General features: G+C 41.1%; 1 protein-coding gene across 1 annotated transcript in view; it reads right to left on the bottom strand.

Annotated features, from left to right (window-relative positions):
- KIF14 (kinesin family member 14) overlaps positions 1 to 13,696 on the bottom strand; it is a 349,189-nt gene that overhangs the window by 146,965 nt on the left and 188,528 nt on the right. The window contains exon 21 of the mRNA XM_069231431.1: positions 2,519 to 2,657. Within this exon, the coding sequence (XP_069087532.1) occupies positions 2,519 to 2,657 (139 nt within the window). The remainder of the gene's footprint in view (positions 1 to 2,518; positions 2,658 to 13,696) is intronic.

Genomic DNA, 13,696 nt, shown 5'->3' with positions numbered 1-13,696 from the left:
GCATAGTATAAACCCTAAACCAACAAGGTACAAACCCTATTGCTTTACTCAGTCAACAGCTTAGAAAATACAGAAGAGAACCCAATGTTATATTGACTTATGAGGCAAGACCAGGTAATTATATAATCTAGCTGGGAAAAAAGAGATGATCATCAGTAATACAATGGCATTAGTGTGGGTAGAGCTTCTCACGTAGAATGAGAATTAAGATTGGGTGAAACTGGAAGTTCAAGATAAACCAATTAGTGACTACAAAAATGTCCAAGCTGGCTAGGTTTCAAAGAGTTGCACTAAAGATAAATAAAAGGGAATACTTTGAAAATATTTGGGATACACTTCTAGGGCTATAAGATCAATAAAATAACAGGTCTGACTTTTCAGTGCTCAAGAGAATATATCAACATACTTGGTTATAACACCCTGAGCACACAAAGATACAAAGAGTTTACTGCATCAGGGTGCACTGTAATATAAACAACACATGGAAAAATGCCAGTTCAATGCACATTTTTGAAAGATGTAGATGGGCAAGGAGAACTTGCACAAATTGGAATTTTGCACGAAAAGACCCAATGTACTTTTGAAGCTTCTTGCCTAGATACAAAACATTATTTTAACGTAGATGAACTGGCGGTCATTAATACAAGGAGTGATAAAGTCAAGCCAGGTTTCCACACATTTGTGGTCCCAGGAATCACAGCTAAGGGATGAGCTAACAACCAAAATAACTTGCAGAAGAGGTCTATATGTTATTGATAGAAAGAGAACTGTTACACAGGAACTTTAAAAAGTGGATAATCTTGTTCTCATCTATTCACACATATACCTTGAAACTATAGATGCCTATAAATGTGGACCTGATATCGGACATCGCCTGTATCTTCATCATATCAATGATACAATTAACTTGTACTTCCAAGATATACACGCCCCCACACAAACGCACACACACTTTAAAGGTTTTGCACATCATAAATATACTTAACTATACAAGCTACTGCAGACACAGTCCTTGAAGATACAAATAGGTCATGCTTCGATAAACTCTTAAGACTGCACTCAACCATTTCAGTTATCTGCAGTAGACCTCTTAACAGAGTTTATTGTACCTTTTGATCTCCTTCTCGGATTTCAACACCCATAAGTGGATCGTATGGATTGAAAAGTAAGGATGCTACCATGTCCTCGAAAGGTGATGGGAATTTGGCTGCTTTACTTCTTTCAATTCTGTATTCTATTCTGTTCTTAACACTGACCCAGCAGATATTATATAAGGCACAGTCAGTTCTTGAGGGGAAAAAATGAGTGAGGGAAAGTCTGAGAGTGTTTCTGCTCTAACCTTTGTAGAAGTTATAAACTTAGCCGATTTAACCTAGAGGAGGGGAAACAGGAATATCCTGGCTTGAAGAACCTCTTGCTCAAGGAAATATCATCAGAAGTGTAAATTGAGGTTTAAACAGACAAACAATGCAACGTTTGCACCTTTCTTATTCTACAGGATAACTCAGTCTTCCAGTCCCTTCTGGGATTCTGTCCTTTACCATGGCTGTGACAACTGGAAAAACTAAATTTTATTGCTTTGTACTTGTCTTCAAGTATACCGGGAGAACACATTAGGCCAGTCTTGTGAACACCACCAAATAGGCTCTGTATCAGCTTACGGTTATCTCGTTGATCCTGCAGAAACAGTCTACTACACCTGCAGTACATGATGCCCTTATACTTTTAGAATTGGAGAATGCTTACCCCCAAAAAAACCTTATTGTTGAAACTGTTCAGGATTTAGAGGTTTATTATAAATGAATCTAACCATGGATTAGTCTGAGGTGTCGGGACCGGCTTCAACCAAAGGTGTCACATCACTAAAACAGTGGTGTATATGCAGGTCAAGTTGTAAAGGAATCCTGGATTAAATCTTTTTTTCATTAACTAAATTATTACAGAAGATCCATGACGCCTTGGGGTATTTCTGGGTTTATCAGACACTACCCAGTGCTGAATTTGAGTACTTTAGATTATTGTTCTGTGATACATGAAGGCAACTGGAGATACAACTAAAGAAGGTGGTCACATAACTTCTTTACAGGAACCAAGGAAAGATCTAGAGATTAAATCTTACGGTGAACCAATAGTTGAATATGTTTAGTAAATTAACTGCATTCAAACATGTATTACTACAGTGAAAAGAGAAAACTCTTATCTCAGTACAGATAAACTATCTTGAGAACCCATGTTTCAATCGCATTAGAGACGAAATACAGCCCATTTACACAAGGCCTCTTTAACAACCTCTTGATATATAAAATTGTTTATAACTTCAGTACATGCCAGAAGAGCATAGTATAAAATATGTGCACTATTAGGAATGTTGAGGGAGGCATCATGAGCTTTTTGTCTCCTGTGAATCAATCCCTGCCCCCTTATAGGAACAATGGCAATGGCTAATCTAAAACACTTAGTGCATACAGTTCCACACAGACATACTGTAACATTAAAATACAAAATAATTTTCATATACCTCATAGAGCTCCTTCATCTGAGCCAGCTTGTACTCAAACTTCTCCAAACTCCAGAACGTTGAGATCCCTAGCTTTGTGTTCTGAACATGCACTTGAACAGGAGCGCCTGCAACATTTTCTTTATCCAATAAATCATGTCTGTTTTTTTATTTGTCAAAGAGAGGAGGGAGAGAAGAGGAAACATAAACACGCTGTTATTGGTGAGAAAAACAACTATATGGAGCACAAGGAGATCATTTCTGTAGCATTTCTTTCCATAAGATGCAATGTTTCTCTGTTTTCCAGATAGCTTTATAGCAATTTCCAGCATTATTGCATCCTTTCCACGCAGTGTGCACCCAGAAGTATTACATAATAGACGGTGATTTGGACGCCCAAGACTATAAAAGAATCAGAATAAAATGTAGCAAATGAAAGAATAGCAGGCATTCTAGGAGATTTGGGAGTGTGAGGCTAGTAAAACTACATCAAAACACATACAGAGGACGGCAGTCTAATTTAGTTTCCAACTAATAGTAAGAAATCTTGAATTCCATTGTGAATGTAATTTTGTTTGAAAACAAGTAGTTCCCTATGCTTCAGTTTTCCATACTAGTAATTTAAGTTTTTAGGTGGATTTGGGAATGATGAAAACTACTATTTTGGTCCTGGAATAGCATCTGCAAATTGAGTGCCCACTCACATGCTGCTCCTCTGCATAGTTCCTCTCAGAGTATGTGGGGTAAGGATTCAGACTGTCTGTACACTACACCTCTTATAGTTTACTCAACATGTTCTTCTGGCCACATTCTGGTAGTCCATATAGCAAGATATTCCACCACCATATTCACTACTCAGTCTGATCCTCTGAATCATTCTTAACAAGACATTTGGCTAAAATAGCTCATTGTAGCTGTATGACAGAATCACTGTGGCAAGAAATTAAGCTTTAGGACTTCTCCCCACACCAAGTTTCCATGAAGTGAATCCATTCTTATATATAGATGCTTGTATCCATTACAAGTGATCCTACAGCAGTCAACTCTTTAAATCTCTCTGTTTATGGAGCCTCGTTGAAAATGTATAAAGTAGCATACATGCAATACATTTAACTCATTTACTTTTCACCTTTTGTAAGTTGTAGAAATATTTCAGTTCTAATACAGGATTTGAAGAAATCTTATTTGAATATTCATAGTTAAAACCGTAGTCTAACTAACTTAATTCAAACCATTTACTACATTTGGGGACAGATGTACTTAGCACTGGAATAATGATTAGTTATTTGCAACTGTATCTGATATGCAAATTGTGAGACGCTATGCCATATTTATTAAAATGAGGCTCAAAATGTTTGTGATTCACTAGGATTCGCAAAATACTGAATTGGTATTTTGCAAATGAATCACAAATTGAAATCATGTCTCGGCCAGCGTCAGATGACATCATGACCACAAAGTACATATGCATATGCTCATTGCAACCAAGAGGAAGATCAAGGGTAAGAGAGCTATTTCACAACCAATGAAATCCTTAGATGGCCAGAACCCACTGAGGGAAGAAGGAACCAGGAAGAGAAAGCATAAGTTTAGTGAGAAGGAACTAGAAATCCTTCTGGAACATTGTGTGGCCCATAACTATTAACTTTGTGATACGTCATCTTTGTCTGTTCCAGAGCCCAAAAAAGCATATGGCTAAATATTCAGGAATCTATTGATGCGGTGAGTGTCACTTATACCATTGATAAATCCAAAAAATGGTGGTACAACTTATGTTCTCCAATGAGAGGCTAACTACACAAAGCAAAGAAGCAGGAGTCAGAGGAAATGGTCCCTCGAACACAGAACTGTTCACTCTAATGGAACAATTAATGGGATGAACGCTACAAAAGGATGCGGCGTCTGGAATTATTACAGATATTGATACATCCACTCTGGCATCATCATCATCCTCTGGTACGATATTACATTTAGGTCTTCCTATTCATACAGAATATTAAAGTTACATGAAATCTATGTAATATTACAATATAAAGAAGTATGGACTTTTTTCAAATCTGCTTTATTAATTTTGAGCATAAATGGCATCCAAGATCAAGTACTTCACTTTTGACTAAATAATAGAAGAGTGCTCTGCATTCTAGCACTTAGCAAAACAAATCATTATAACAAATAAGGTATCATCAGCATCAGATTTCTGTATGGTCTAACATCAGAGAGGACGTATTCAAACATTATACATTATGCTAACCATTAAGCACTGCCATGTGGGGAAATAATAATCCTTGTGTTTTCAGAATGGGAATTAAAATTTGGTAGTTCAATCACTAGTAGTGGAAATGTGGTTCGCCCACCATCCTGAGGAAAAAGAGATAATTGTACAGGTTACAGCCAGAATCTCTATAATCTTAAGGAACTGCTAATTTGAAGGTCTATGCACACATGCCCTCTCAGTCTGTGGCAGTTTCCTGTATTCTTATGTTTAGTAACATAGGGGGGGGAATCATCTGCTTGGGGCCTCAGTGTTACAATCCTTGCAACCCACACCATGCCATTTACTCTCCTCCTCGCTGCAATGTGTTAAGGGTGAACACTCCACTTCAGCCCATTTTAACAGTTCTTAAGAGTTAAGAGTTTAGAGATGGAGCCTGAGATGATTTCAAGGACATCGCACCTGTCACTCAGCAAACAGCCATGCAAGGTTTGCAAATCTATGTTCTAGATTTGCAGTCCTTACTCTTTTAAATAAGCACAGTATATCTGCTTCTAACAAATGAAAATATGTTCTACCAGTCACTTCCTTTCTTTGCAATCTTTATTTTTTGGAAATTTAACATTCTACAATATCGCGCCATGGGTAGGCCAGAGTATTCATCACGTGGCACACAGTACAATGCACCACGATACAGAGTGAAAGGTAGGAATACAAATGTAAGCAAAGGGGAGTACAGGAGTAACCAAGTCGGGACTAGCTTAGGGAAGATGGCACATGTATGTGGTATACTGTAAGTGTATGAGGTCACCTTCCAGCAATTATAATCTAAGTATGATCACGTTCACAGTATTTAGGGAGACTGGCAGCAGTGCATATACCCTCCTAGTCAGTGAGAGGAGGGTACTGTTAGTAACTGTGGATAGTGGGAGGGTGTGGAGGAAAAGATAGGGTAGGGAAAGGGGAGAGCATAAAAGGAGATAATCATCTCGAGGACACTGCAGCAGTACATATAGTGTCAGTGGACTGGCAGGTGCCATCCGAATTGTTATGCCAGGGGTCCTGTTTATCGTTCTGTGTCAGTGTGTCTCAGACTAGGGTAGGGTGTGGACAAGGGATTCCGACACTCCAATCATGAAAGGGCTCCAGATTGCCCCAAAGATATGCAATTGATCATTCATAATATAAGTGGTTTTCTAGTGTTCCACTATGCGATAAAATTCAGGGAGCCAAGGGGGTGAGATGGCTGTTTTCAGTGGCATAGTATGCAGAGTTTGGCCACCACCAGCGGCGTAGGCTAGCCATATGTACTTGTGAGATGTTGTGTCAGGGAGGGCTGAGAAGTCATGGAGAAGAGAACGTTGGAAAGAGGAAGTAATCCAGATGGCACTATGCTATTGTAGGTGCCCTGACACTTGAGATAAGTATGTGGCTATAGCTGGTCAAGACCACCGAACATGGAGGAAATTGCAGTGGGTGTTGGTGCATTGCCAGCACAGGTGTTGGGGTAGAAGTTTGGCCCTGCAGAGTTTCTAAGGGTCCAGTACAAGTCCTAAAATATTTTAAAGAAGAGAAATGTCAAGTGGTTTTCTCTAAGGGCTCTAACTTGATGCTGAAGAGGGGAGGTCCAGTTTTTCATGGAGTATGCACTTCCCAGAAGAGGTTGCCATAGGGGTCTGGTAGCCGAGAGGACGGAAGAGAATGTTCATTTTTAATAAGAACCGCACAGATTCCGGTAACTAGTCCCCTGGACCAGCTGAAGGCCCGGAGGATACTGTACTATAGGAGAATGTGGTAACTTCGCTGGACGCTCTGAAGCAATGGGCTAGCTGGTAATGATGCCATACTTCTCCGGTCGAAGCTCGAATTCTGTACTTAGTTAATCAAAGAATTTGAGCCAGCCACCATCAAGAACATGATTGAGGAATTGTATGCCACAGCTTCTCCAGGTTGTCCAATGGAACGGGTGCACTCCTATGTTAAGCATGGATTTGTGCCAGAGGGGGATTAGCCGCTGTAAGTAGTTCTACCAGTAACTTCCTGTTTCATCTTGTGAACTGACTCCCAGTACAGAGCAAGTTCTGGGCTGCTCCAGCCTGACAGCATCTAGGCCACTTGGTGGGGACAGTAGAATATATATTCTGTGGAATTTGTCTATGGTTAGGTATGCTCTGTGGAGTATTTTGAACTGGATCAGTTTGAATGGGTACTCGATTATCATAGCCCATTCTTTAGGTGTCGATTGCTTGTTAAGTCATGTTTCCACAGATCCCGAAGTTTTGAGTGAGTGGTTTAGCAATCACCTACTTCCAGAATGTATTTTATTTGTCTGGTTATTGTCTCATAGTTCATCAAATGCTAGTAATTTATTATTATCAAACAAGTTGTGGTTATGATGGCATAATTTCAGCTCTCTTTACGTGGTGTTGTCTCTATGTTGCGAAACGTAGAATGCAACCACAAGGGAAGCTCAAATAGGTACACAGTTTCTGTTTTGGTGCAGTCAAGGCATTTTTTTCGAGGAATGTTTGGCCTTATCCAAAAATATATAAGGATGGCAGACTTACCCTAATCCTAGGGCCTCCCATTTAAGCTATCTCTGCCGATTGTGAGCTGTCCATCTAGCAAGCTACCCACTGTAACTGTGCTGCCAGAAAGTAATTTTTATAGTCAGGGGCAGCCAGCCCTCTCCTTAGTCACTAGCAGTTGCAACTCATGCATTGCCACCATGTTTCTTCGAGCACTCCATATCAGGTCTAGAAGTAATCTATATATTTCGCCTAAACGTCCAGCCAGGCAATTCTCCCAGGGCATTTGTAAGCAAGTATAAGAGATTAGGCAGGCTGACCATCTTTGAAAGGGTCAACTTACCCATTTTTAAGAGGGACAGTTTGATACAAAAGCCTACAGACTCTCTTGCAGCTATTACCATCCTACCCAAATTTCACTCAACTGTGTCCCAATCCTCATGAAATATCTGAATTTCTAGGTATCTCAATGATCTAGGGCACCAGCTCAATGGAAGAAGAGGAAGGGCAGCTTTGTTGGCACATGTCTGGGTCTTCAGAGGGAATATAAATGATTTACTTTTCTTAATGCTAAGACCAGACTTGGCACCAAAGCTCTCTAGATCGTTGAGAAGTCTACCTGGTGGATTGCAAAGATATATCAAGATGTCATTCATGTACACATATAGTGAAAGGACGTTTGTGTGGCCCTGAAAAGTTGCTCACCTGATTAGTTCTTTGAGAGGGACTGCCAAGGGATCCATTGCCAAGGCAAATAATAGGGCGGAATGGGTCACCCTTGCGCCCCTCTGCACCTTCTAAGCTTCAGAAACTCTACCGTTTCGGACCCTCGCAGTTCGTGTACAGCAGGCATACCCATCACCCTGATTCCAAGACCCATTTCTTCATATCTATGGCAGACACCACGGGCTCTCCGGCCCCCATTAGGGGTTTTTGACCACATGAAAGAGCCTATTCACCTGGATAAATCAGTCGGCAGCAACAGAAAAATTCTGTTCACCAGTAACTTAGTCGTAAGTTTGTAATCTAATATATGTATAGCTAGAGAGCAATACGATTTCACATCTCGAAGATGCCAGCCTCGTTTCAACATGGCAATTTTGCTGCTTTCGGAAGTGGTGGAGGGTAGTGAACTTATGTCCTTGATGTTAGAACCCCCCCCCCAGTGAGGCACAAGTATGTCATTATAAACCTCACAGACGATTTGGGGGAAAGCCTGGCTACTTGAGATCTTACCTGTAGCTAATCCCTCTACTCCAGCCTTAACCTCCTTGATCATAAAGGGTAGTTACAGCTGTTTTATCTGAACATTGCAGACAAACACCTGTTGACCCTTTAAGTGTATATTATGGATTGCTCCTAAAGGGTAGAGTACTAGGTATGCAGAGATTTGTTCATATAGACATGAATGTTAACTAAGATGTCATTCTGTTGCACATAAAGCAGTAATTAGTAGCTATGTTCTGTCCAATCTATTCAGCTAAGTGCGCTTTGTGCATAGTTTGTTACTTTCACTATGCCAGGTTGAATTATTGAAAGGGTGTGATGCATCCATCTTAACCCAGCTTCAATCAGTTTTATTTAAACACATCTTTCGCCTTCCCCAATACATCTCACACGCACAAGTGAGATTGGAGTTCAGCCTCTTTGATCAAGCCCTGGTTAGCCTGGGAGCAATTTTAAAATTGTGCTGGAAGGATAGATCAGCATCAACAGATTCATTGGCCGCTCGGTGCCGGATGGAAATGGAGTCCCAGCCCAAGCAAAAAAATTCATAGCCAACTGTAATCCAGCAAGCATTGTCTAACTTAAATTTGCCCAGAGCATGGGATTCAAAAATCGATTTTACAATGTTTGAAAAAATCACCAACAAGGCCTCCAAATTGCACCCTTGGACATTAAACAAACCTGTGTTGGCCCGAAAGAGGCACAGATGGACAGCTCGCCATTCCTACACCTCCTGGAGCCCACAACCATATCTTACTAACCGCATCTTAGCCTCCACCCAACATTCATTTCTTCTATTTTGTATGGGTGCATTTCCATCAAAAGACCAAGTTCCAGACTGGAAGCAATCCTGGCCAGACCAACATTGCTGCCTATGCGGCTTGTTAGAAGAAAGTGTACCCCACTTTTTGTGTATCTGCCCGATGGTCACTAGTCTGAAACAGCAGCTGATATTTCCTGCTCTGAGGGCACTTTAGGTTGGATCCCTGCAGTGTTGGTGCCTTTAAATGGCCATAATATTCAGCTTGCTTGCCGGGCAACAACATTTTTTACTGCAAGTGAGAAAGCTGTTTTTATTGCAATCAGTCTGAGCCCAAGAAACGTAACTTTCAGCTCAATGTGCCACTTTTTAAAGCACTGGTTCTTGTTTTGCATGCTCAGAAATAGCTATTGTCAGCAGGGCCTCGCATAGTAAGCTGATTTGTGAATAAGTACAAGAACTGGCCTCCTGCACTATTTTCGCACTGTAGCACTTCGCTACACCTGCTATTATTGCAAATTGTCAATTCATTTCTAAACCTCAATCTAATGTTTTATAGGACATTTTAGTGATTATGATAGATGCATGACAGCACAGGTTCAATTACAAGGTAGAAAGTGGCTCTTAATGCAAACAGCAAGCTTGACATAATATAAGTTTAGGCCTCCTACACTATTTTTGCACTTTAGCTTTCAGCTACAGCTGTGATTATTATAAATTGTTAGCTTATGTCCAACCTCTAATCACATGTTTTATAAGGCAGCTTAGTCACTATTGACAGATGCATGACAACATAGGCTCAATTGCAAGCCAGAAAGTGGTTCCTAATGCAAACAATATTTAAGTCCAGGCTCCATATGGTTTTAGAGCCTAGCATTCTCCACTATGTGACCTAGCCTGTACCTGGCCTGCTGCACTATTTTGCACTTTAGTGTGTGGCTATAGTGGACACTTTTTGCAAACCATGACTGTGTTGTGTATATAATCATTAACTTTACATTTGATAATGTACTTTAGAGTTGTTTCTAGCTCGTGTTGTCTTTACCGATTTTAATAAGCAATTTCTTAATTGGTGCAATGGTAAACAGAGCCTAAGTGTGAACCAGGTTTTTGCATTTTCTTTGACTTCGAGCTTTCATTGTCATAATGATTTTTAGACTTTTTTTTTTAAGACCCAGTGGTTTTACTTGATAACAACATGTGACTTTTAATTATTGTGGTGTGTAATTGTGTTGATTTTTAGTAACTGGCAATAAAGACTTACTTGCTATCACTATGTTTCTTGGTGATGTATGTGTTATAGTGGTGAGGACTCTATGGATTCCTTAATATTTTCTTATTTGTGTCATCTAGGAAGGTCTTATTACATCAGTATTAACTTCAGTCTCTAGCTGCTTTAATGTGTTTTCCAGTGTTCTCTCAGCACCCAATGTGTCATGCCCATGCAGGTGTGGCACCCCAGAAACCATGAATGGCACATAAACCAATCGATTTTCGTGTGAAGAGTGTTATAAATTTGAGTAGTAAGCCAAACAACTTCCAATAAGCGAGCCATCTGGGGACCTTGGCCCCGAGTTAAACAGCTTGAGTGCAGGCAGTCCTCTGTCCAAATCAACCTTCAGGAGGCAAGTAAAGTCACCTCCCCCAAGCATTATACAGGTTGAATCATTAAGAAGAAGGCCAAGCATTGAGCCAAATAAGTCAGTTTGTGCAATGCTCGGTTCACCTATTCTAATCAACTGACCATCCAATATATCTTCAAGTACTATGTACCTGCCCTCCCTATCACTTATTTGTTTAGCCAGTCCAAATGGAATTTGAGGGTCTAGCCATGTAACTGTTCCTCTAGCATAGGAAGTAAGTGCAGTGCCAAATAACTGTCCCCACCACCTGCAACACAATTATTCTATTTCATCCCTGATGATATGAGTCTCCTGAAGGAATGCAATCTTAATAGCTCTTCTTTTGATGTAGGTGTAAATGATATGTCATTTAATCACACTACCAATCCTTGCACATTGCAAGATATCCAAATTATTCTTGCAAGTAACTGACCACCAATAAATAGTCACCAGGTATCAAAGACAAGAATATTTTCCCATAATTAGGGAGAAACTACGATGAAGCCTTATTTCAACACCTCTAAGTGAGGTTCCCTGAATTGCTGGATTGTCACTCGCAGAATTCTTTCCCCACTAGTATCTATCTGCCCAACCCCAAATGCCCCCACCACCAAAAAAGCTCAAAGTTGTCTCAATTACGCCCATTTTAACCGAAAATGTAGCTTGAAACCTTTTGTGTCTAAGACTCAGGAAAATAATAGGGTGGAGTGTGTTCTTGGGGAACATGTCAAAACTTTCACTAACCCCCAGCTAGTATCATAATGGTACAAAGCATATGCTTGTAAAGCTCTTCCCTCCATCCCCTCTTTTGGTAGTATCATGTTATGATGACAACACACAGCCTACAGCCATTGGGTTTGACAGTGGAGGAGAACTGGCCCTTAGACATGGTTCGTTGAGTGATCTCTTAGGTCACCCGCAGCGCCTTGAGACCTTATGAATGAGTTGTGCACTATATAAGCTTGTGGCTGATTGATAGGTCCACAGATTAGCTTTGATAAATTCTACAATACTTAATTTCCCGAGGGTTATTTCATACATTTGAATCAAAACATGTCTGGAGAGGTCAACGCATGGATAACTCAGAATACTATCTGATTTGCTGTAATCAGTGTCACTTTTGGCAGCGCAGGGTCATCCATGTCAAGATCCTCTGCATTCATTCCCAGTTGTTCAGTCAGAGACCGAATCAGAGTCCCAGACTAGTGATCATACCAGGTCCAACTGACTAGGCAGTATTTACTAGCACTTTTCTTGCAGCTGCAATCAGTTCCATTCTCGGTCTAGAGGATCTTGGCAATCAAGCATTTTATTTCGTCTTTGACCTTTGCAATCCATTGAGGTACAGAGTATAATTTTTGGCATGATCCAGAGTCCACTGAATGGACCAGCCCCATGCCTTGCTGGTTTTGGAAAGGAATTTTTCTGCCATCGAGCATGATTTTTAGATTTTGAGGCAAAAACAACATCTATTTGAAGCCTAGCTTGCGGTCACTATTTTACTTTCATGAAGAAGTATTTTTTTTGCTCGGACAGCTGCAGTATAGTCAAAAATAATGAAGATTCTTTAGTTGTCCATCGTCTATGGGCTCATCTTTCAGGCTGACAGCAGGAACAACCCTCTGTTGCAGTAACTAAGCAGATGGACTACCTGTAGCAAGGGTGAACCAGGCGAGAACAAGCCTCAAGCACCCTCCGGGCTCTTTCTAAGAAGGACTGTTTTAGCAGGCCATCTAGTGCAATCTTGTCCAGTATCAGGCTTTCGAGAAAGGTGATCGACGATGCTGTGGCCCTCCACTCATTCAGAGAGTCATACAGTGCTTATACTGTTGCAGTGGGATCTCCCCCCTCCATATCTTCTGCTCTATTTTCCAACATGCGTACTTTCTTTCACGTGTCAAGCAACTGCTGACTGATTCCTTTCATTACAGGCTGAAGGTTATCCAAGATTTTTTCAATGGTCGAGACTCTTTCTGCTTTCTTCTGCTGATCAGCTTGCAGTAGTCTAAGATCTACTACCACTGAGCCAATTTTGTCCTTCAGCACTTCTGTGGATTCCCATATTACTATTAAGGTCAAAGTTGTCCTGTCTTGTCTTTGTACCTTCAGCTAGTGGTGGCGGATTAGCAGATGGTTCTTTCTCAGTGACAGCACCTTCAGATTCTGGTAGCCTGGGCCTGTGTACTTTTATTCCTTCTTTTGATGTGAATCTCCTACTGGGATCAATCTAGACTTATCAGGAGTGGGGGTCTGAGTAAGGCAACGCCCCTCCTTTCAAAATAAAGCCTCCTCAGAGCCTCCCAGATTTATCTGCAGTGAGATCAGAAGTCCAGTATCCCAGCTACACCGTACAGCCTACAAGAGAGAGCCCATCACAGTTCAGCACCTCCCTCACCCACTTCCAGATTCTCGCCTATCAGGGTTCACTCCAGCGAGGGAAGCAACAAAACCCTTGCTATTCACTCTCGTACGGTCCTGCTACTTTGTCTTTGCTCGCAGTTTGGCATCAGAGACGTCCGAGATACCTATATCTCGGTTTCCCTCCTCCCAGGAGCCACCACAGCATCCTCCACACTAACAGAAATAGGTTCAATGGTGGTCAAAAATGTTGGTAATCTAATGGAGGGTTGCATTGACCCCCACGCCACCAGTCATTGCACATCTCACTTTTATGTTGTTCCGCCTGCGCTGCCTTCAAATAAGAAGTCCTGCCTCTTAGGGGTGCTGTTTATGAGTCTTTCTCTTTGTCTCCCCTGCCAGGGTCCACCAGTCTGCAATGAGCCCCTACTGTAAGCTCAGCGTCACTCTTGGGACTACCTTCCTGTGTAGTCAGCAACGCTTCAAGTCACT

The sequence above is a fragment of the Pleurodeles waltl genome, chromosome 4_2 (assembly GCF_031143425.1).
Source record: "Pleurodeles waltl isolate 20211129_DDA chromosome 4_2, aPleWal1.hap1.20221129, whole genome shotgun sequence".
NCBI lineage: Eukaryota > Metazoa > Chordata > Amphibia > Caudata > Salamandridae > Pleurodeles > Pleurodeles waltl.
Note: the sequence above shows the minus strand (reverse complement) of the source record. Positions and strands in the feature narration are given on the sequence as shown.